General features: G+C 44.0%; 1 protein-coding gene across 1 annotated transcript in view; it reads right to left on the bottom strand.

Annotated features, from left to right (window-relative positions):
- SLC6A2 (solute carrier family 6 member 2) overlaps nucleotides 1-25,048 on the bottom strand; it is a 167,231-nt gene that overhangs the window by 33,650 nt on the left and 108,533 nt on the right. The window contains exons 8-10 of the mRNA XM_075836917.1: nucleotides 9,984-10,096; nucleotides 7,406-7,534; nucleotides 2,222-2,321 (exon numbers count right to left, since the gene is read on the bottom strand). Coding sequence (XP_075693032.1) covers nucleotides 2,222-2,321; nucleotides 7,406-7,534; nucleotides 9,984-10,096 — 342 coding nt within the window. The remainder of the gene's footprint in view (nucleotides 1-2,221; nucleotides 2,322-7,405; nucleotides 7,535-9,983; nucleotides 10,097-25,048) is intronic.

The following is a 25,048-nucleotide window of genomic DNA, read 5'->3' as shown; positions in this document are numbered from 1 at the left end:
TGTATAGAGGATCTGTCAGCTCTCCTGTGAGGTGTAGTATAGAGGTTCTGTCAGTTCTCCTGTGTGGTATAATATAGAGGGTTTGTCAGTTCTCCTGTGTGGTGTAGTATAGAAGAGCTGTCAGTTCTCCTGTGTGGTGTATAGAGGACTTGTCAGCTCTCCTGTGTGGTGTAGTATAGAGCATCTGTTAGTTCTCCTGTGTGGTGTAGTATAGAGGAGCTGTCAGCTCTCCTGTGTGGTGCAGTATAGATGATCTCCAAGCTCTCCTGTGTGATATAATATAGAGGAGCTGTCAGCTCTCCTGTGTGGTGTAGTATAGAGGATCCGTCAGCTCTCCTGTGTGGTGTAATATAGAGGAGCTGTCAGCTCTCCTGTGTGGTGTAGTATAGAGGATCTGTCCGCTCTCCTGTGTGGTGTAGTACAGAGGAGCTGTCAGCTCTCCTGTGTGGTGTAGTACAGAGAATCTGTCAGCTCTCCTGTGTGGTGTAGTATAGAGGATCTCCCAGCTCTCCTGTGTGGTGTAGTATAGAGGAGCTGTCAGCTCTCCTGTGTGGTGTAGTATAGAGGTTCTCCCAGCTCTCCTGTGTGGTGTAGTATAGAGGACCTGTAATCTCTCCTGTGTGGTGTAGTATAGAGGAGCTGTCAGCTCTCCTGTGTGGTGTAGTATAGAGGAGCGGTCAGCTCTCCTGTGTGGTGTAGTATAGAGGAGCTGTCAGCTCTCCTGTGTGGTGTAGTATAGAGGACCTGTAATCTCTCCTGTGTGGTGTAGTATAGAGGACCTGTAATCTCTCCTGTGTGGTGTAATATAGAGGAGCTGTCCGCTCTCCTGTGTGGTGTAGTATAGAGGAGCTGTCAGCTCTCCTGTGTGGTGTAGTATAGAGGACTTGTAATCTCTCCTGTGTGGTGTAGTATAGAGGAGCTGTCAGCTCCCCTGTGTGGTATAGTATAGAAGAGCTGTCAGCTCTCCTGTGTGGTGTGGTATAGAGGTTCTGTCAGTTCTCCTGTGTGGTATGGTATAGGGGAGATGTCAGCTCTCCTGTGTGATGTAGTATAGAGGACCTGTAATCTCTCCTGTGTGGTGTAGTATAGAGGACCTGTAATCTCTCCTGTGTGGTGTAGTATAGAGGAGCTGTCAGCTCTCCTGAGTGGTGTAATATAGAGGATCTGTCAGCTCTTCTGTGTGGTGTAATAAAGAGTTGCCGTCAAATCTCCTATTCGGTGCAGTAAAGAGGACCTGTGAGCTCTCCTAACATGTCTTTTTTTTAGTAAATACTTGTATTCTCCATAAAATAACAGTGCTGGAACATCTTTTCTTAGAAATCTGCATTGTGCCATTCCTCTGTTTCAGTCTCACTTTGCAGATTTTGTTGCAGTAATTGTCTATGACTGAAAATCAGTTCCATTCAGTGGAACTTGCAGAAATCCATTCACCTGCTGCCAGAAACAACCTCATTCAGATAAATATAACTAGTTTTCGGTCGTAGAACATTTCTTCAACATTATCTGTCGCCTGTGACTTCACCCTTAGGGCTTGTCCACACCCCCCGGCCGGACAAAAATGCAGCAGAATACAGTAGCAGCATAGTGGATGAGATTTAAAAAATCTCATCCACATGCAGCGTAGGATTTCCAAGCTGAAATTGACCTGTGGTGCGTATTTTTCAGACCGCAGCATGTCAATTCCTGCTACGGAAAGTGCCCAGAATTGTGGTTTTCAGAGGCGATGTCTCCATTTCCTAACATTGGGAAAAACGCAGCCATTTCTGCACCATTTTCTGCCGTAAAAACCGCAGGAAATGGTGCATTTTTGCCGCAGCGGAAAGCCTTTTCTGCAGCAATTCCGTTGTGTGTGGACAAGTCCTTATACTTCTCTGCTAGTACATAAAATGCTCTGGCCAAGACTCCAGTAAAAACTGCACTGGGGAAAAGTAATTGCACCCTTCCAGCTGACCTCTTTTATTGCATATTTGTCACATAAAATGGTTTGCAATCATTAAAAAATATAAGTTAATTTACATTATTTCTGTTGCAGGAAGAAGGAACAATTATGTTTAAGATGCAGTTGCTTTTGCACATGGGTAATGGAGTGGTGGATATAGTATAAAAAATTATTTTTTTAGAGATCAATATCAAGTGTGACAAACATGCAATAATAATGCACATCAATAACTTACAAGGTGAGATGTAATATAAAATTCACATTCCCAACATTTATACATACCATAAAACCATGATACTCCAATGGCCTCTATTAAAACAGCAAATAAAATGGATGTCCCGGCAGCAAATGTATCCAGAAGAGTGACAACATAGATCCCCCCCTGTTAAATTTGAAGAAAGAATACTTACTGTATAATATGCCTTGCATATATTTTTGCTGTTTATATATAACATGTTATCACAAAATTGACCTGTGGTAATTTTGTAAAGTCTACCTCACATTAGTTTAAAGGCTATGGACACCTTCGTAGGCGTTTTAAATATATGTTTTAGGTGGTTTTTAAACATTTTTAATTTGACTTTTATTAAACATTTTCAATGGTTTTTCAGATGCAGCTTGCATAGTGCCTCCCACACACTATAATGCCAAATAGCTGCCCCCTCATAGTATAATGCCCTCTAGCTGCCACCATACAGTATAATACCCCTTTAGATGCACCAATACAGTCTAAAGCCAACACAAATGCCCCAATACACTATAATGCCCACACAGATGCCTGCATACCGTATAGTACCCCAATATCTGCCCCATACAGTATAATGCCCCATAGCTGCCCCCATACAGCATAATGCCCCCATACAGTATAATGCCCCCATAGCTGTCCTTATACAGTATAGTGCCCCATAGCTGCCCCATAGAGTATAATGCCCCCACAGCTGCCCCATAGAGTATAATGCCCCTATAGCTTCCCCCATACAGTATAATGTCCCCATAGCTGCCCCATACCGTATAATGCCCCCTTAACAGCAATCATGCAGAATAATGCGCCCTTAGCTGCCCTCATACAGTATAATGCCCTATAGCTACCCCCATACAGTATAATGCAGCCTTGGTTGTTTCTATACAGTATAATGCCCTCTTAGATGCCCCTAGTGCCAGTGCCCACATATAAGGTGCCAGTGTCCACGTATAAGGTGCCTGTGCCCACGTAGCTTGTGCCACTGTGCCCATGTAGATAGTGCCACACACAGTGCCCATGTACATAGCGCCACTGTGTCCCCTGTAGATAGTGCCCCTATATAGCTATGAGTAAGAACCAACAGGTTTGAAACGCGTAATCTTTCTTCACCCAGGATTTTTATCCATTATAAATGTGTTATCAATAAAGCAACAGTTATTTTACTACATCGTGTGCTGGACCGATTTCACTTCTATGGACATCCACCTACCTCCAACGTAGACTTCTGTCCGTTTACACCGATAAAATACAGGATGTGGTAACCAAACAGCAATGTGGTGAGCGGACCTTTTTTCTACTTTTTGTGTATACCCCCTATATAGTGTCACAGTGCCCATATAGATAGTGCCACACCCCCTTGAAGATAGCAGCACCCCCCTATATATAGCACTACCCCACTGTATATAGTGCCATTGGCACTTTCTCTAGGAGCAGAATCCTCAGCCAGAGCATCAGCAACGCTGTGGCCAAGGATTCCGCTCCAGGAGGAGCCCCTGACATCACTGTCCATATAGAGAAGAGAGAGCAGTGCTGCATTGTGTGCTTGCCAAGCATTAAGCAGCAACAAACACAATGAAGCCCAGCTCTCTCTCTCTCTCCTGGTGATCAGCACTGACAAGTGTATAATGAAGCTCCGCTCCCTCTGCAGTGGCGTAACTACCACTGTAGCAGCCATAGTAGCTGCTACAGGGCCCGCGGAATGATAGGGCACGTGTCACCCACTGTCACAGTCCCCCATGCCCGGTGGCGCCGCTAGCAGTTGCTATGACTGCTACAGTGGTAGCGACTCACATCGAACGCTATGGCAAAGCAGGAAGAAGCTCCCTACTTTGCCATTTATTGGGCAACAAGCCACATTCGGCCTGCAGCCTATCATGCGCAGGAACGGGATGATGACGTCACTGGATCACACGGCCTATGAAAGGATGTCGTCGGCGTTGATTCGCTTCGCTTGCCATTCGTCAAACATTTTTCACTTCTCATTTCTGTGTTAAGATTTGAGTGGAGTCACAGTTCTGGAGCCTGCAGTGCACTTGTTCTAGAGACAACACTTCCTGTCATGTTCTGTAGCAAAGAAGCTTTATCACAGTGGACGTTGTCTCAATTCATTAACCAGTTATGTGAAAACTATTGTTATTCAAGCTAGTTAATATATATGCATTGAAGTGGATGGTAATTTGAACTTCCAGCACACTTGTCATGGGAATTACAGCAAGGGAGTACTCTTTAGACCTGCAACTTACCTTTTTTTTTATGAAAAATGTTTTTTTTCACATTTATGATGTGCAGTAAAAGTAAATGTATATAATGAGTGAGTTGTAAAGTTAAATTTGCTATTCAAAAGCCTAGGAAAAATAGGTGACAACCTCAATAGGAGCTGTACTGGCTGCATTTCCTGTTGTCAACTGTGCAGGGCCGATTCTAGCTTTTTTGCTGCCTAAGGCAAACATTGAAATGGTGCCCCCTCCCCCTGCAACCTGTTCTACATCACTAGCAGCCTCACAAAAAAATAAAAATAAATCATACCACCCATCACCTTGCTGCAGATCATAGAGTGACTACATTACTGATTAGAGGCAGAATAAACATTTACATTTAGTGACTCACCGGTGACATCTCAGATTCTAGTTGTTCTTTTTCTCTTTTCTTCTCCATCCGGTCCAGACCTCTATGATAACTTCTCCCAGCCACAGCCCATTTCTTCAGTTTTCCACTCAGCTGTCTTCAGCTTCTCACTTTTCAAACATTTCTGCACCTATAAACGAAGATACAATTCTTATGGTGCCACACACTACGCCCCTAAATATAACAGCACCATAAATTGCACCTCTAATTATAATAGTACAATACACTGCGTCCCATACATACACATACACACAGTGCCCTCTGTAGATAGTGCCCCCATAGAGCCCACTGTAGATTGTGCCCCACATAGAGCCCCCTGTAGATACTGCCCCCAAAGAGCCCGTGTAGATAGCCACCTGTAGATAGTGCTCCACATATAGCCCCCAACCCCTGTAGATAGTGCTCCACATATAGCCCTCACCCCCTGTAGATAGTGCTGCACATATAGCCCCCTGTAGATAGTGCTCCTCATATAGCCCCCATATACAGCCCTACGCCCTGCAGATAGTGCTGCACATATAGCCCCCACATACAGCCCTACCCCCTGTAGATAGTGCTGCACATATAGTCCCTGCATACAGCCCTACCCCCTGTAGATTGTGCCCCACATAGAGCCCTCTGTAGATACTACCCCATAGAGCCTGTGTAGATAGCCCCCTGTAGATAGTGCTCCACATATAGCCCCCACCCCCTGTAGATATTGCTCCACATATAGCCCCCACCCCTGTAGATAGTGCTGCACATGTAGCCCCCCTGTAGACAGTGCTCCTCATATAGCCCCCATATAAAGCCCTACCCCCTGTAGATAGTTCTGCACATATAACCCCCACATACAGCCCTACCCCCTGTAGATAGTGCTGCACATATAGCCCCCACATACAGCCCCACCACCTGTAGATAGTGCTGCACATATAGCCCCCTACGTACAGCCCTACCCCACTGTAGATAATGCTGCACATATGGCCTTCCACATACAGCCCAATCCCCCCTGTAGATAGTGCTGCACATATAGCACCCCCCCACATTCAACCCTACCCCATGTAGATAGTGCTGCACATATAGCCCACCACATACACCCCTACCCCTGTAGATAGTGCTGCACATATAGCCCCCACATACAGCCTTACCCCCCTGTAGATATTGCTGCACATATAGCCCCCCACATAGCCCTACCCCCTGTAGATAGTGCTACACATATAGCCCCCCACATACAGCCCTACCCCTGTAGATAGTGCTGCACATATAGCCACCCACATACAGCCCTACCCCCCTGTAGATAGTGCTGTACATATAGCCCCCACATATAGTCCTATACCCCTGTAGATAGTGCTGTACATATAACCCCCTATATACAGCCCTACCCCCTGCAGATAGTGCTGCACATATAGCCCCCCACATACAGCCCTACCCCTGTAGATAGTGCTGCACATATAGCCACCCACATACAGCCCTACCCCCCTGTAGATAGTGCTGTACATATAGCCCCCACATATAGTCCTATACCACTGTAGATAGTGCTGCACATATAGCCCCCCACATACAGACCTACCCCCCTGTAGATAATGCTGCACATATTACCCCCCACATGCAGCCCTACCCCCCTGTAGTGTTGCACATATAAACCCTCACACTTTTAGCAAAAAAAAAAACAACCTTTACATACTCACCTAAACCTGTTGACGTGCAGTCTTCTTGCAATGCAGGTCTGCTGGGGCTGAACGACACGGCACTGAGTAGCAGGGCAAGTCATTCTGCCCAGCCAATCAGCGCCTTTCAATGTTGCGTTGTTGAAAGGCACTGATTGGCAGGCTGCCTTGCCCTGTCATTCAATGACGCAAGCGGCAGTGAAAGGCGCTGAATAGCGGGTCATGGAACATGTAAAATGTATATGAAGAGAATAACTCAGGGACTTGTATCTACTGGTGAGGATTTTTTTTTTGTGGACATGCCCTTTAAAGGCTATGTACACCTTTGAAAACGATTTTTAAGAAGAAACCAAAATAAAAAACATTGTATCTGTGTTTGGTGCAACTTTGTAATTACTTTTTATTAAAAATTATTTTTACTATTTGAGATGCAGCTGCTTTGTATCCTGTATATAGAGCAGATGTATCTTGCACTAAATCTTGTATCAGTCAGGTCAGCGGGACTGACCGGCTCAGTGACAGCGGGTCCTGCATGTATCTGACACGCAGGATCCACCTGTTATCGATCACATCTAAATTATGAACTTAGGTGTTATCGATTACAGGTGAATCCTGCATGTTAGAGACACACAGGACCTGCTGTCACTAAATTCATCAGACCCGCTGACCTGATGGATACAGGTCTCAGCGCACGATACAGCTGCTCTTCTCTGTATCCAGGATACAAAGCAGCTGTATCTTAAAAAGTAAAAAAAAATTAAATATAAAGTTATTAGAATGTTACACCAATCGCACTGATGGACATTTTTATTAAAACAAAAAAAATTGTTTTCAAAGGTGTACATAGCTTTAAATTTAATTTCAAAGCCTTAGTTTTAGCCCCATACTACTAGTATTTAACAAAATGTTGAATTAGTAAATCAAATATAATGTGTTCCGAGTTGTATTACTTACATTAGTTATACACAGCAAAGCCAAGAGGAACGTAATGAGCGCAACCAGGAAAGTAAAGAATTTCCGGTGTCTCTTGAAAATAGCTATGTCATCTGCTAAGCCAGTGATTACTGCTTCCATCCCGCCCATCTATACAGCAAAAAAAGAGTGAATTCAAAAAGTATAAATTATCACTTTTATAGTATCTTCTGTCAAATTGCCATCAAAAGCGTTAGCCAACCCTATAACATCATGACAGAGAAGGATGCCCAGATCTGGACCACCTCTAATACCATGTCTAGTGTGGCTCTTAAATTAGTAGGACCACATTCATCCACTGAAAACAATGTATGTCCATTTTAATAGGGAACTTAATAAATTTTTGTTTCACTAAGGCCAGGATCAGATTTGAAGCAGTTTTTTGTTCAGTTTTCTTTAGCCAAAGCAACTGAGCCAAAACGTGCACCAAAAACTGCATCAAAACTGTGTGTGTCATTCTGGCCTAAGGAAATTTTTTATGTTTTTGGCTGTTTGAACTTTTTAATTATTTCTATATGACTGTATATTATTTTAGTGATTGCAGTGTTTGTGGAGTTAAGGTTATAATTTCCTGATACTGGCCTTTGCAGCAGGAGTGCAGCTGTCACTAGCACATACATGCAGGGCTGGTTTTACAGGGTGGCAAACTGGGTAATTGCCCAGGGTTCCCGCTTACTAGTGGGCCCCGCAAGCACAGAAATCTCAGGTGCAAATTAAAACACCCTGTATTATTATTTAGCGCTCTTTGGTGGTATTATTTGGGAATTAAATTGTAGAATTATGTGGGAACAACATGGCAGTATTATGTGAGCTCAAAATAAGTATTTTTTGTATACGGAATATTATGTGGGCAGTATATGGTGGCATTATGTATATGTGGGCTATATATGGCCGGATTACCATGGCACTATATGGCAATATAGAGATATCATTAGGACTAAAAGTACAGAAAAAGGACTAGTTTACACGAGCGTGATATACGTCCGTGCGACGCGCGTGCTTTTCACGCGTGTCGTACGGACCTAATATAAGTCTATGAGGGCATGCAGACAGTCCGTGAGTTTTGCTCAGCGTGAGTCCGCTGAAAAAAACGCATGACATGTTCTATATTTGTGCGCTGTTCGCGCATCACGCTAGCATTGAAGTCAATGGGTGCGTGAAAATCACGCAGGTCACACGGAAGCTCTTCCGTGCGAACAGCGTGATTCGCGCAACAGCTGTCAAACTCTGAATGTAAACAGAAAAGCACCACGTGCTTTTCTGTTTACAAACATCCAAACGGAGTGTCATAATGATGGCGGCTGCGCGAAAATCTCGCAGCCGCGCATCATACGCTGATGACACACGGAGCTGTTAAGTGCCTTTTGCGCACGCAAAACGCCGTGTTTTTTGCGTGTGCAAAACGCACACGCTCGTGTAAACGAAGCCAAAGACTGTTATTTTAAATGGCAATTGGGGGGCCCTACTTTACCTTTTGCCTGGGCACCATTTTCTGTAAAACGGCCCTACATATATCCAAAAATCCAAGAACTATGTTCAGCCTGTAATATACAGTACATGTATGACATATTGCAGGAAGGTTTTATAGGCCTTTCTAAAGTTGGAAACTGTGCAGCTGGAGCTGTCATATAAAGTCGCACTGTGCACATCATCGCAAACCTGGTTCACCAAAATATTAAGGATAAGATTTATTTATGATGGTCAGTTTTACCCGTGCAGCTAAAGAAGAATGGATATTTTCACAGTGAACTATTAGGCCACGTTCACACGTGGCAGAATTTTCCGCTGCAAATGTTAGTGCAGATTTGGGGCAATTACGCAACAAATCTGCGCCAACCTTTGCATATTTGACAGGTAATTCACACGTTGCAGATATCACAGCGGACTTGCCACAGATTTCAGTTTTTGCATTGAAAAATTGTGAAATTCCGCTGCTTCTAGGCAACATAATGTGCATGCTGTGGAGGGAAAATTCTGCACCGCAGCCTAATTTCCGCACAGTTATTTTTCGCAACGTCTGAACTAAGTTTCCAAAAAATGTATAGAAACAAATGTAAAAAACGGCTGCTGCAGAATTCCACTGTGGACTGTCCGCGGCGGAATTCAACAGCAATTCCGCCACATCTGAACGAGGCCTTATGGTATTTTTACCATTACTAATAAAAAATTGACATCCCCTTCAGGAAGAACAATGACATCATTAGTGGAACCATTACTATAAGGTTAGATTAACACGAGCGTGGGCAAACTCGGACGTGAAAAACATGAAATTTTTCACGTCCGAGGTGCCCCCATGCGGGACCCGTTTTCATGGATCCCCATCTACTTGTGCCTATTGAGGGATCCGTGAAAACGGAAGATAATAAGACGATCTATTTTTCAACAGACCCTTTAGACGATCGGTCGAAACAACGGCCATGTGAACCGCCCCATTGAAAAACATGCGTCCGTATGAAGGCCGTTGTTTTAACGTCCATCACATGGACGTATTCAACGCTCGTGTAAATAAGACCTAACAGCTGAGAACAAATAAAGAGATTTTTATCTGAAATATACTCACAGCACTGTCAATGCCGAGTGTAATTAACATAATGAAAAATACTACAGCCCAAACTGTTGATCCTCGAAGGGTAGAAATCGCCTCAGGATATATAATAAACACAAGTCCAGGTCCTGTAAAGAAAAAAAAGAGGAAAAAAAATACTTCATAGGCATGCAAATAATATATATATCAATGATATAACAATATTGGAACTTCAAACACTTGGGCCCTCGTTTTTTAAATATACTTATTAATGACCTTCTAGAGGTACTGCACAGTAAGGGCTTGTCCACGTGTAATGGAACTGCTGCAGAAAATTTGTGCAGCATTTCTGTTAGAACTAGCAGACAATCTGCTGCAGAAAAACACGCACCATTACCTGCATTTTGTACTGCAGAATATGGTACGGATTTCACCAGTACACTAAGGGTATGTTCACACGCTAGCTGTCATTTACGGCTGAAATGACAGACTGTTTTCAGAAGAAAACAGCTGCGTCGTTTCAGCCGTAAATGCAGCTCCTCGTAATATACGAGGCGTCTGTGACGCTCGTATATCTTGAGCTGCTCTTCATTGAGTTCAATGAAGAACGGCTCAAATTACTTTGCAAAGAAGTGCCCTGCACTTCTTTGCCGAAGCAGTCAATTTACGCGTCGTCGTTTGACAGGTCGTCTGCACAATACGTCGGCAAACCCATTCAAATGAATGGGCAGATGTTTGCCGATGTATTGTAGCCCTATTTTCAGGCGTAAAACGAGGCATAATACGCCTCGTTTACGCCTGAAAATAGGTCGTGTGAACCCAGCCTTAATAGGAAAACACTGTGTGAAACTGACATGGAAAAGGATTTAGGGATATTAGTTGACAGTAAATTAAACTATAGTAACCAGTGTCAGGCAGCAGCTGCCAAGTTAAATAATAATCATCTAAATGGGCATAAAAACATAGTCATGGTGAGAACATTGTTCCTCCACTTTTCAAATAACTAGTCATACCGCACCTGGAATATTGTGTACAGTTTTTGGCACCAGTGCATAAGAAATACATAGCAGAGTTTCAAAGGTGGCCAACCAAAGTAATAAATGGAATGGATGGACTAAAGTACCAAGACAAATTATAATAATTGAGGATTTTTAGTTTGGGAAAAATAGACGGCTGTGCTGTCACCTAATAACTATGTAAAAATTTATCAAAGGTCTATACAGAGATTATCTAATGGTGTATTTATAACTAGGACCGAAGCTATAAGAAGTGGACAACAAAGAGATTTTTTACTGTAAGAGTAGTGAGATTATGAAACTCTCTGCCAGGAAAGTTGTTATGGTTAATTAATTGAAAGAGCTTAAATGGGGCCTGTAGGGGGCCGTAGACATATGTCCAGCGTCCGCTTCCGTTTACCTCCGGCGTGTTGAAGGAAAGCCGGAGGCAAGCTGATGCTAGAAGGGATCCCATAGCTTTCTATGGGATCTGTTCTGGCACAGGGGACATCAGTTGTGGCGCTGTACGGTGCCAGACCTCCCTGGGAGCTGGATCCAAAAACGTTACCTGTAGTGTTTTTGGTTCCGGCTCCCAGGGAGGACCGGTGCTGTATCCTATCTATTTTAATTGTGGCTGGATGAACGCCGGGTGCTGCCACATCCACCTTCCGGCAGCACACGGCGGGATGGTGGATGTGAGCTAGGAGTGGAAACCCCTGGTTATAGCCTCGCCGGGGATTCCGCTCCAGGTGAAGACCCTGACAACTACCCTCCCACACGTCCCGGATTCAGCGGGACAGTCCCGGATTCCAGGCGGTGTTCTCCTGCTCCATACGGCCGGGGGTATGTCCTGCTGTCAACTGTGTTTGCGTCCTCAGGACGCCGACACAGTTGAACTTAATACTGAAGCAAGGAACCATCAGGTCCCTGCTTCAGAATGAGTTCAGAGTGGAGGAGCAGAGGGAGCTCCACCGCTCGCCGATAATTCCCCGGCCACAGCTCTACTTTAAGTGCCGTGCTCTGGGAAGCCCTTGACATCACTGTCCATATATGGACAGTGGTGTCAGGGGGTCCACCGGCCACTGCATCCGCAATGCTCTGGCTGGAGAATGCTCTGGCTGGGGATTCCTCTGCTAGAGTTACCTTCAGTGGCGCTACCTACAGGGGAAGGGGTGTAGCACTATATACAGTGGGGGTGGCGCTATCTACAGGAAGGTGCTATGTGCCACAATCTACATGGGGCACTATGTGGCACAATCTTCATCGGGCGGTGTGTAGCGCCATCTACAGGGGGCACTGTGTATTTCTATCTACAAGGGATTGTGTGACATTATCTACAGGGGGTTCTGTGGCATTATACACAGGGGGTACTGTGGCATTATATACAGAGGGCACTGTGGCACTATCTACAGGGGCATGTGTGGCACTATATACATGGGGGTGTGGTACTATATATAGGGGGGGTGGCACTATCTAAAGAGGGAACTGCAGCATTATCTACAGGGTTTGTTGGCACTATATACAGGGGGCACTGTGGCAGTAGCTACAGGGGATGTGTGGCACTATATACAGTGAGTGTGTGGCACTATCTACAGAGGGTACTGCAGTATTATCTACAGGGGGTGTGTGGCACTATATACAGGGGCACATTTTCAGAGCCTAGGCTACCATTTTGTGGACCATTGTGGTAAAAACTGATGTTAAAAACGGATGGTAAAAACTGATGACAACTAACGATAACTGATGGTTTTGTCGTAAAAATCGTGAAAAAACCTAATGGCAACTGATACATTTTTGCATCAGTTTTTGCATCAGTTGTAATCACTTGAGAGACAAAAATACTGATGCTGATACAACTGATATGTGAACGCACCCTAAGGGCCTGTTCACATCACCGTTCGCTTTCCGTTTCGGGGTTCCATCTGAGGTTTCCGTCGGGTGAACCCCGCAACGAAAAGTGAAACTGAAACCACAGCTTCCGTTTCAGTCACCATTGATATCAATGGTGACGGAAACATCGCTAATGGTTTCCGTTCGTCACCATTCCGGCAGGTTTCCGGCTTTCCGACGGGATCAATAGCGGAGTCGACTGCGCTATTGATTCCGTCGGAAAGCCGGAATCCTGCCGGAATGGTTTGCGGACACCATGTCGCATTTGCGAAACCCCTGATGTACCACAAAAAAAGTGACCCCATTTTGGAAACTATACCCCTAAAGCCTTTTGTCAAGGGGTGTAGTGAGCATTTAGACCCCACAGGTGTTTTTCAGAAATTAATACGCAGTGTATGATGCAAAGTGAAAATTGCACTCCACTGATAGGCCATTCCACCGCCCAATATGTTGTGCCCAGATTGTGCCATTGAAGAATCATAAATTGTTAAGCAGGTTCTCCCGGGTGTGGCAATGCCTTACATGTGTACGTAAACTGCTGTTTGGGCACACTGTAGGGCTTAGAAGGGAAGGAGCGCCATTTGGAGCGTTACTTTTGCTTGGTAGTTGTTCTGTTTGAGTTCTACTGGTATTTCAGTTTATAATGTGGGGGCATATGTAATCCATGCAGAGTACAACAAGGTATAATAAGAGGGTATAATAATGGGGTAAATAATAAAACTATCTATAGATGTGTGTTACAATGTGAAGAAATCCGTTAAGCACAGGCCAGTGTCGCATTGATAAACGGTGTCCTTTCTTATCCCCCTTTTGTAACACTGCACTTTTGGGGACATTTCCTCCTCTGTAGTTTGGGAAATTGTTCAGGGAAAGTGTTGCCCTGGTATAATAAGGACGCCCTCGCTTCCAGCAGATGAGCTATGTCCCTTCCCTTCCTAGTTCCTAAATACTAGGGCCCTGAAACTGAAGGAATGTTCCTCTCCGGACTGCACATGGGGATGTTTTTTCATCATCGCATTACTAGTGCCATAACTTTTTTATTTTTCGGAAATGGAGCAGTTTAAGGACTTTTTTTTTTTTGCAAGACAAGCTGTAGATTTTATTGGTACCATTTTGGGACACATACTGCTGTTGCTAACTTTTTATTTCATTTTTTGGAAGAGGAAATTACCAAAAACAAGCAATTCTGAAATAGTTTTTAATGCTATTTTTTTTCGCCATTCCCCGTGCGCCATCAATTACATGTTACATTTATTCTGCGGGTCTACACGATTATGGCGATACCAAATTTATATATTTTTTTTCATGTATTGCAGCTTTTGCACAATAAAATCACTTTTTAAAAAAAAATCACTTGTTTTCTGTGTAAGACCCATAACTTTTTCCAATTTTGCGTGGACAAAGCTGTTTCAGGGATTTTTTTTTGCGGGACAGGCTGACGTTTTTATTGGTACTATTTTGGGGTAAATGTGACTTTCTGACCACTTTTTACCTAAAAACAGAGATTCTGGCCTTGCTTTTCATATTTTTTTACGGCGTTTACGGTGTGGGATATATTACATAATAGTTTTATAGTTTGGGTAGTTACGGACGCGGCGATACCTATTATGTATATATTTTTTTTTTTTCATTTTTCCAATAATAAAAGACTTATTATGGGAAAAGGGGCACATTTATTTATTTTTTTTGAAACCTTTATTTTTTATTTTTTTTATTAACTTTTTTTAACTTTTTTTTTTGTCCCACTAGGGGACTTGAAGTCTTGCACTTTTGATCGCTATTCTAATACACTGCAGTACGTATGTAGTGTAGTGCCATAACAACGATCTGCACCCCAGTGATCACTTCGCTGGGGTCCCGTTTGGCTAAATCCCCTCAGATGCTGCACTCTCTACTGAACTGAGCGCATCTTCTAAGGGGTTAATCGGCCGGATCGGAGTCTAGCTCCGGTCTTGGCCATTACAGCAGGGTGCCAGCTGTAACATACAGCTGACACCCAGCGGTGATGGTGTGGGCTGTACTTCTGAGCCCACATATCACCGCGACATAACTGTACTGCGGTTTGTGGGAACCCCTTCCTGACAGCGCCGTATATATACGGCGGATGTCAAGAAGGGGTTAATGACTTTTTTGCCATGACATGACTGCTATGTCTGAATACACCCTAAGGGTATGTTCACACTCAGTGTTTTCAGGCATATTTCGGGGCGTTTAGGCCTCAAAAAACGCCTGAAAAAAGGAAGCTGAACGCCTACAAGCATCTTCCCATTGAAATCAATGGGAAAAACAGAATTTAGTTCTTACGGGGCGTCTTTTTACGGCGCTGTTTTAAAAAACGGAGCGTAAAAAGACACCCCCTTAAAAAGAAGTGCATGTCACTTCTTGAGGCGTTTTTTGGAGCTGATTTTCCATTGAACACTATGAAAAATGCCCCAAAAAACACCTCAAAAGAAGCCTGAAAAGAAGCCTCAAAAGAAGCTGCAAATTAAAAGAAGCTTCATTTTCAGCTTCAAAAACGCCTGTATTTTCTCTGAAAACAGCTCTGTATTTTCTGACGTTTTTTGTTAAGCGTGTGAACATACCCATATGGTTGGAAAAGAGTGCCGGTTTGTGCCTCCTCAACTCCACAAGTTTCCTTTATGATATACAGTGAAGGAAATAAGTATTTGATCCCTTGCTGATTTTGTAAGTTTGCCCACTGTCAAAGACATGAACAGTCTAGAATTTTTAGGCTAGGTTAATTTTACCAGTGAGAGATAGATTATATTTAAAAAAAAAACAGAAATCACATAGTCAAAATTATATATATTTATTTGCATTGTGCACAGAGAAATAAGTATTTGATCCCTTTGGCAAACAAGACTTAATACTTGGTGGCAAAACCCTTGTTGGCAAGCACAGCAGTCAGACGTTTTTTGTAGTTGATGATGAGGTTTGCACACATGTTAGATGGAATTTTGGCCCACTCCTCTTTCGAGGCTGTCGCTTGGCAACTCGGATCTTCAGCTCCCGCCATAAGTTTTCGATGTGATTAAGGCCTGGAGACTGGCTAGGCCACTCCATGACCTTAATGTGCTTCTTTTTGAGCCACTCCTTTGTTGCCTTGGCTGTATGTTTCGGGTCATTGTCGTGCTGGAAGACCCAGCCACGAGCCATTTTTAATCTCCTGGTGGAGGGAAGGAGGTTGTCACTCAGCATTTGACAGTACATGGCTCCATCCATTCTCCCATTGATGCGGTGAAGTAGTCCTGTGCCCTTAGCAGAGAAACACCCCCAAAACATAATGTTTCCACCTCCATGCTTGACAGTGGGGACGGTGTTCTTTGGGTCATAGGCAGCATTTCTCTTCCTCCAAACACGGCGAGTTGAGTTAATGCCAAAGAGCTCAATTTTAGTCTCATCTGACCACAGCACCTTCTCCCAATCACTCTCAGAATCATCCAGATGTTCATTTGCAAACTTCAGACGGGCCTGTACATGTGCCTTCTTGAGCAGGGGGACCTTGCGGGCACTGCAGGATTTTAATCCATTACGGCGTAATGTGTTACCAATGGTTTTCTTGGTGACTGTGGTCCCAGCTGCCTTGAGATCATTAACAAGTTCCCCCGTGTCGTTTTCAGCTGAGCTCTCACCTTCCTCAGGATCAAGGATACCCCACGAGGTGAGATTTTGCATGGAGCCCCAGATCGATGTCGATTGACAGTCATTTTGTATGTCTTCCATTTTCTTACTATTGCACCAACAGTTGTCTCCTTCTCACCCAGCGTCTTACTTATGGTTTTGTAGCCCATTCCAGCCTTGTGCAGGTCTATGATCTTGTCCCTGACATCCTTAGAAAGCTCTTTGGTCTTGCCCATGTTGTAGAGGTTTGAGTCAGACTGATTAATTGATACAGGTGACCATGTAAGACATCTGTCTTTAATGCAGGCACCAAGTTGATTTGGAGCGTGTAACTGGTCTGGAGGAGGCTGAAGTCTTAATGGTTGGTAGGGGATCAAATACTTATTTCTCTGTGCACAATGCAAATAAATATATATAATTTTGACTATGTGATTTTCTATCTTTTTTTTTAATATAATCTATCTCTCACTGGTAAAATTAACCTAGCCTAAAAATTCTAGACTGTTCATGACTTTGACAGTGGGCAAACTTACAAAATCAGCAAGGGATCAAATACTTATTTCCTTCACTGTATGTGGTAATATGACCCACCCAGCACTATGAACGCATCATTTTTATCTCTCTTATTGGGCCTCTGTCTCCTCTATTTTGAGACTGTTCTATTCATCTTAATATAATTTGCAGAAATCCTTGCACATGTCGCAGAAATAACCACATTCACCACATAAAGTATTGCCATGGTGTCCAATTCAAAATTGATACATAGGAATAGCACCATACAGTGTCCATATGAAAAGGGCAAACCAAAGATTAACAAACTGGTAACAGCCCACAGACTTCAAATTAATAGATGACTTGCTGGTTTATTCACCACAAGTAACACACGTGCTGTCACGTGTGCTGAATAAACCGTCAAGAAATCTTTTGAATTGAAGTCTGTGGGCTGTTACCAGTGTTTTGGTTTTGGTTTACCATTTCGGTGACTGGTCCATCCCTTGGGTAACGTGCAGCACTGCCCAAACAACAGGTAAAAAGTGCTTTATCTATTGGAGTATTGGTGTCATGCGAAAAGGGCTACGCAGTTCCCATATGAATAGTGCCATACAGGTCCCATTTAAATAGTGCTGCACAATGCCCATATGAATAGTGCCATGCAGTGTCCACATATATAGTTCTACACAAGTAGTGCTAATCGGGATGGTGCATGCAGTGCCTACAGGAATAGTGCCCCATATTACATTGAAAATGCCATAAATCAAGTTCTTTCTCATTATAAAACATATACCACATCTAGATAATGCTCCACCATTTTCATATTTCATAAGGATCTGGGTGTACTTGTAAATCATAAACTCAATAACAGCATGCAGTGTCAATCAGCTGCTTCAAAGGCCAGCAGGATATTGTCGTGTATTAAAAGAGGCATGGACTCGCGGGACAGGGATGTAATATTACCACTTTACAAAGCATTAGTGAGGCCTCATCTAGAATGTGCAGTTCAGTTCTGGGCTCCAGTTCATAGAAAGGATACCCTGGAGTTGGAAAAAATACAAAGAAGAGCAACGAAGCTAATTAGGGGCATGGAGAATTTAAGTTATGAGGAAAGATTGAAAGAATTAAACCTATTTAGCCTTGAAAAAAGACGACTAAGGGGGGACATGATTAACTTATATAAATATATTAATGGCACATACAAAAAATATGGTGAAATCCTGTTCCTTGTAAAACCCCCTCAAAAAACAAGGGGGCACTCCCTCCGTCTGGAGAAAAAAAGGTTCAAGCTGCAGAGGCGACAAGGCTTCTTTACAGTGAGAACTGTGAATCTATGGAATAGCCTACCGCAGGAGCTGGTCACAGCAGGGACAGTAGATGGCTTTAAAAAAGGGTTAGATAATTTCCTAGAACAAAAAAATATTAGCTCCTATGTGTAGAAATTTTTCCTTCCCTTTTCCCTTCCCTTGGTTGAACTTGATGGACATGTGTCTTTTTTCAGCCGTACTAACTATGTAACTATGTAACTATGTAACTATATTGTGGGTATATGGTATATGGTTTACAATACATTTTCTACCATATATTCTTTTTATTTTTATTAAATTCTACAATTTTAAAACACTAGGCTGCACATATGCTGCATATTCCATTAATGTGTTTAAGGAATGGGGGGTCTAAATGCCTTCCTGCTTGCAGTTTCCATTATTTCACAGCACCTTTAACAATACTTAGTGATATACATGTCATCTGTAGAATATAGAATTGCTCGGAGGCAAATGCCCCCATGCTGCCCTAGCCATCTCTCCTGCTGTATACCTAAAAACAGACCAGTTCTATATCTTAAGCTTTAAGCAGACAATTCACTGACAATTCTGACATTTTAAGAAGCATTTCAACCTGCACATTTGTATTTTTCTCTACCCCATCCCATTTTAGGTTTAGAAATATGAACTATGTGTCCCTTCATAAATACAGCTTATTTATCATTTATAATCAGTCTTCTTGCAACGTATACAGCTCTATGCTTCTGAAGATGAAAGAGTGGGAGTAGGAGAATATACGTATCTCCCCAGGGGCGTAACTAGGAAAGACTGGGCCCCATAGCAAACTTTTGACTGGGGCCCCCCTCCCCTGGGTGTCACACAACCCCCCCCCCCTTGTAGATAGTGCCTTTTTTACAGCCCCCCCCCGTAGATAACGCCATACAGCCCCCCCTGTAGATAACGCCATACAGCCCCCCTGTAGATAACGCCATACAGCCCCCCTGCAGAGAACGCCATACAGCTCCCCCCTGTAGGGAACGCCATACAGCTCCCCCCTGTAGGGAACGCCATACAGCTCCCCCCCTGTAGGGAACGCCATACAGCTCCCCCCCTGTAGGGAACGCCATACAGCAACCCCTCTGCAGGGAACGCCATACAGCGTTCCCCCCCTGTAGGGAACGCCATACAGCGTCCCCCCTTCCAAAAAAATGCGACCTACAGTGTGTCCTACAAAATACATGTATCCCCTATCCACAGGATCTCCACAGGATAGGTAATACATGAGTGATCGCTGGCAGCGATAGGGAGAACGGGGGACTGAAATTCCCCTGAACTTCTCCATGACTAACCTCTGACTTCCGGCGTCTGCGCAGCTCAATAAAAATGAAAGGAGCGCTGGTCACGCATGCGCACAAGCGCGACCGGCGCTCCATTCATTTCTACGGAGCTGCCGACACAGACCCCGGAAGTCCGAGGTTTGTGATGGAGAACTTCAGGGGACTTTCAGTCCCCCGTTCTCCCTATCAATGCCAGCGATCACACATGTATTCCCTGTCCTGTGGAGATCAAGTGGAGATCCTGTGGAGAGGGGATACATGTCTTTTGCTCTATTTTGCGCCTTCAGGACCAGACACCGTTTAGCCCTTTTTAGCACGTGTTAGTTAAATGGCTATAACTTTTTTATTTGTTGGGCTAACGACGTGATTTTTGCGACGTTTTTTCCGTAGACAATGCAGGTTTCATTTTTTATCGTTTTTATAAACACCTTTTTTGCTATTTTAGAATTTTTATTCATAAAGTTTGAAAATAATAGTAAAAAAATAAGCTTTTTTACGTTTCAGCTATTTTTTTTGGGTAATAACATAGTTTTACCCTAAAATAGACCTTTTATTTGTGATCGTCATTGTCTACCGTAAATTTTTATATATTACATGTCTATATTAGAGTAATTGGGTCAGCGCTAGCGTTACAACAATGATTGGCGGGGGGAATGTTTTTTTTTTGGGGTGGGTATTTTATGTGTATTTATAATTTAAATTTTTTTTGCACTTTACGTTACTATTTTTTTTATTACTATGGAACTTTATATATTTTTTTCCTCTCTTTTACACCATGTTTTTTCACTGTAACTGGAGCTGCACAGCAGCCCCAGTTACAGGGGAAATCAGCCCTCTCATAGTGACGATTGTCACTAATAGGGCTGTGCTGGGTCTAGTAAGACCCAGCAGCAGCCTGCCACTAATGGCACCCGGCGATCATGTGACCAGTCACATGATCACCGGGAGGAATAGAGACAGCGCCGCTGCTGCTGCTGTCGTCTCTATTCCTGTACACAGCGCGCATTCAGCGCTGTGTACAAGTGATCGGAGAAGACAGAAGCAGCAAAAGCTGCTTCTATCCTCTCCTCAGGGTCCCCGGCAGTCACTGACAGCCGGAGACCCGACATTCAGCTGCCCGATCGCGCGGGCAGCATGTTAAAACCCGAGCCGTAGAAAGTCTAGGGCTCGGGTTTTAAGGACCCTGACCGCTGGCCGTAAAAATACAGCCAGCGGTCGGGAACCAGTTAATGGCAGAGCGGGGAGATACCTCCCTGCTCTGCCGTACTGTTCAGTGGCGTCCCGCTGTAGCAACCATAGCAGCTGCTAGCGGAGCCTCCGGCCATGGTGGGGGCCCGTGCCGGCGGGCGACACGGGCCCCCTCATGCCGCGGGCCCCGTAGCAGCCGCTACTGCTGCTACGGCGGTAGTTACGCCACTGTATCTCCCTTAGGTAAGGTAAGGAATGACAAAGAGAGTGAGGGCAGCATGGTGGATCAGTGGTTGGAGTTTATGTTCTCTCCAAGTTTCCGCTGGGTATTCTGGTTTCTTACCACATTCCAAAAACTTACTGATATTAGCTTCCAATGAAATTGGCCACAGTCTGTGTCTGAAATAAGGAGATTAAATTATGGGACAGGGCCTGGTCTGAACAGTAACAATCTGTGTACAGTGATGCAGAATATATTGGCGCTATATAAGCAACAGGATTGAAAAAACGAGGAGCGAAAACATCACATGAAAGTTTTAAACCTGAAAAGTTCACTGAATATTGTATTTGTCTGTAGTATGTGTTTTCACTGACCTTGGTGTGAGAACTACGTCCATATTTTTTAGGGTATGTTCACACGCAGTCTTTTCAGACGTAATTCACACGCAGTGTTTTCAGATGTAATTCGGGCGTTTTACGCCTCGAATTACGCCTGAAAAAACGGCTCCATTATGCTTACAAACATCTGCCCATTGCTTTCAATGGGTTTTACGGTGTTCTGTTCCTACAGGATGTAATTTTATGCGTCGCTGTCAAAATACGGCACATAAAAAGATGCCCGCGAAAAAGAAGTACATGTCACTTCTTGGGACGTGTTTGGAGCCGTTTTTCATTGACTCCATTGAAAAACAGATCCAAAAACGTCCGTAAAATACGCCGCGAAAAACATTAGTTGCTACAAAAACATCTGAAAATCAGACCGTTTTTCAAAACGGCCGTGTAAAAAAACGGCCCATCGGAACAGAACGCCGTTTTTCCCATTGCAATCAATGGGCAGATGTTTGGAGGCGTTCTGCTTTTGATTTTTTCTCAGTTTTTCGGGCGTTTACGGCCCGAAACACGGCCGAAAATAGGCCATGTGAACATACCCTAAATCTTGTAAAAAAAATATTTTATAAGGGTTGTGTGCAGTGCTGTGAAAAGGTATTTGTCTCCCTCAATATGTCCATATATATATATATATATATATTTATATATACAAAAAACTCTCCCACATAGTTCTCTAATTGCTGCCGATATATATCGATAACTGGTTTTACCATCTTTAGCTGAAATAATTGCAAGAAAACACTTCCTATAATTGACCCGTTTTCGTTGGAAAGCTTCTCCAACAATAAGCTATTTGGACCTTACGCAATCGACTGTTATCAGTGGGGGAAGTGCCCTGTAAGTCCTCAATTACTGTGCGGAGACGCTTAAAAGGAATTTGTCATCATAAAATTAAATATTGTTTAAATCAAGTTTTTATGTTAAATATATTTTTTAAGAATTGTTGATAATTTTTTTTTTTCATTTTTCTCCGTTATTACAAAATAATCCTAAATTTTGCAGTTTTCATTCCGGCCATTGGGCCTCACAATAGACTGACACTTCTTGTTCCGCAGAGATCACTTTTGACCAGACATGTCATTATCACAGCCAGTTTTATAATGAAAGGTAACACCTCTATATACACTCCTCAACATTGAAATTGCAACACCAAGAAGGGTAAACCATAAGGTTATGCAAATCGAGGAAGAAGCAGGTGTGGCTAAGATCTGCAAATGATCACATTTTCAAGCACCTAGCTCTAATCTGTGGCATGTGGGAAGGGCATAAAAGCCACATTTTTGGCAACATGAAACCTGAAAATCGGATCAAGTGATGTGGGATGATTGTGCGATGCCTCCTGTTTCTCGACTTGACAGTTATCGCCACTTGTCGAAATCTGAGACGGACAAAATCTATGAACTGAGAGACCCTGGTTTATCACTCCGGTAGATCTGTACCCGCCAAGGCTGAGATGTCAGCACTGTTCAATGTTGTTGTCCCAGAGGTCGGGAGAACAACCACGAACCGGAATGATAGCAAGAGGTGCGCGGAGGTGAACCTCTCCACAAATGGATCGCCTGATTGGAAGAATGGCGCCTAGTGATCCATTCTGTACTGCAAGTGAAATAGGATATCACATCCCAAGCTTAGAGTGGCAACGAGTGTCGACATAAACCATCAGGAGGCGTCTGTACAACATTGGGCTACGAGCCAGAAGTCTGGTTACAGGTGTTCCATTGACCATACGCCACCATTCTCAAAGGCTATCATGGTGCACAGCAAGATGGCAATCGAGGCTGGATTGGAAGTCTATACTCTTCCGCGATAAGTCCTACTCTTGTCTTGGACGCAATGATAGCTGGAGATTAGTCTGTAGACCAAATGGACAACTCCATGAAGTGGCCTTCACAAGGGAGCTTTACACCATTCCGACTCCCGGGATTATGGTGTGAGGGTGGCATAATGTACGGTAGCCGGACCCGTCTAGTCTTTATTTCAGGTATACATTGATTTGGTCGTGGAACCGGTGGTACGGACATTTCTCGAAAGTGTCCCAGAAGCCGTTTTTCAACAGGACAATGCCAGACTGCATGATGCTTGTACTACTGTGTGCAACCCGCATGGCCTAAAAAGTGCTACCATGGCCTGCAGCGTCTCCAATCGAGCACATCTGTCGGTAATTGCAAAGGGAGCTGCCAGCAGCAAATCGGATGATTTGCGTGCTCAAGTGTATTTTGTGTGGGAATAACACTCCTCAGACAACCATCAATAAACTCATTGATAGCATGCCAAGGAGTGTAAGTGCATGTATTTCTGCACGTGGCGCTCATACTCGATACTTAATAAATCAAGATGTTTGGAATATTTTGTTTTAATTTATTTATCATTTGCATATCATTAACATGTTTATTCATCCTGTGAATTCCATAATTCCAAAACTTTTCCTTCTTGGTGTTGTAATTTCAATGTTGAGGAATGTAGATAACACAGAATCCACCATTGACAACAGGTGATGGACACAGCTCCCTTCCTATCCCTACCTGCACTATGACCCCTGCACAGGTCACAGAGCATGCCTAGAGCACTCTCCCATATAAGTCAATGAGTCATCTCCAGACTTCAGATTCCTTTGTTCCATGTGGCTGCTGTAGCGCATATCTCTAAAAGATGTTAACAGCAGCACTGGCAATATGGCTGCCCCCATAGTCATGTACAGAAAATAAAATAAAAAAATCTACAATAATAAACTCAAAACAGATTAGAAAAAAATATTATGTTTCACTGCCTGGTTTCAATTAGGAAACAAATTTAGGTGATACATTTCCTTTAAGGGAAAATGAAGCATCACCTAGGCCAGGGGTCTCAAGCACGCGGCCCGCGGGCTGAATGCGGCCCCTGAGGCTGTCATCTGCGGGACACAGAGCCGCTAGTATCGGCTCTGCTCTGGTACTCAGTGAAATCCCTGACATCGCTGTTCATGAATGGACACGCGATGTCAGGGTCTTACCCAGAGCGGAGTCCCAAGCAGAACATAGGCTCTGCTCCGGGACTCTGTGCAATTCCCTGACATCGCTGTCCATATATGGACAGTTTTTGTTAGAGTCTTCCCCAGAGCGGAGTCCCGGGCAGAGCGCTAGTATCGGCTCTGCTCCGGGACTCTGTGGAATTCCCTCCATCGCTGTCCATATATGGACAGTTTTTGTCAAGAGTCTTCCCCAGAGCGGAGTCCCGGGCAGAGCGCTAGCATAGGCTCTGCTCCGGGACTCTGTGGAATCCCCTGACATCGCTGTCCATGAATGGACACGCGATGTCTGGGGCTTCCCCAGAGCCTGAGTCCTGGGCAGAAGGCTAGTATAGGTTCTGCTCCAGGACTATGTGGAGTTCCCTGACATCACTGTCCATATATGGACAGTTTTGTCAGGGTCTTCCCCAGAGCGGAGTCTCAGGCAGAGCGCTAGCATAGGCTCTGCTCCAGGACTCTGGAATCCCCTGACATCGCTGTTCTCATATGGACAGCGATGTCTAGGACTTCCCAGAACTGGACCGTGATATCAGGAGCACAGCTGGAGTCCCAGTAGGAGTGCTAGTAGCTCTCTGCCCGGGACTCCAGCTCTGGGGTTGGCCCTGACATCTCTGTCCATATATGAACAGTGATGTCAGGAGCAGAGTTGGAATCCCAGGCAGGGTGCTAGAAGCAGCTCTGCTCCGGGACTCCAGCTCTG

The sequence above is a fragment of the Rhinoderma darwinii genome, chromosome 9 (genome assembly GCF_050947455.1).
Source record: "Rhinoderma darwinii isolate aRhiDar2 chromosome 9, aRhiDar2.hap1, whole genome shotgun sequence".
NCBI classification, from domain to species: Eukaryota; Metazoa; Chordata; class Amphibia; order Anura; family Rhinodermatidae; genus Rhinoderma; species Rhinoderma darwinii.
The sequence above is the reverse complement of the archived record's forward strand: the minus strand, read 5'-3'. Positions and strand labels throughout refer to the sequence as shown.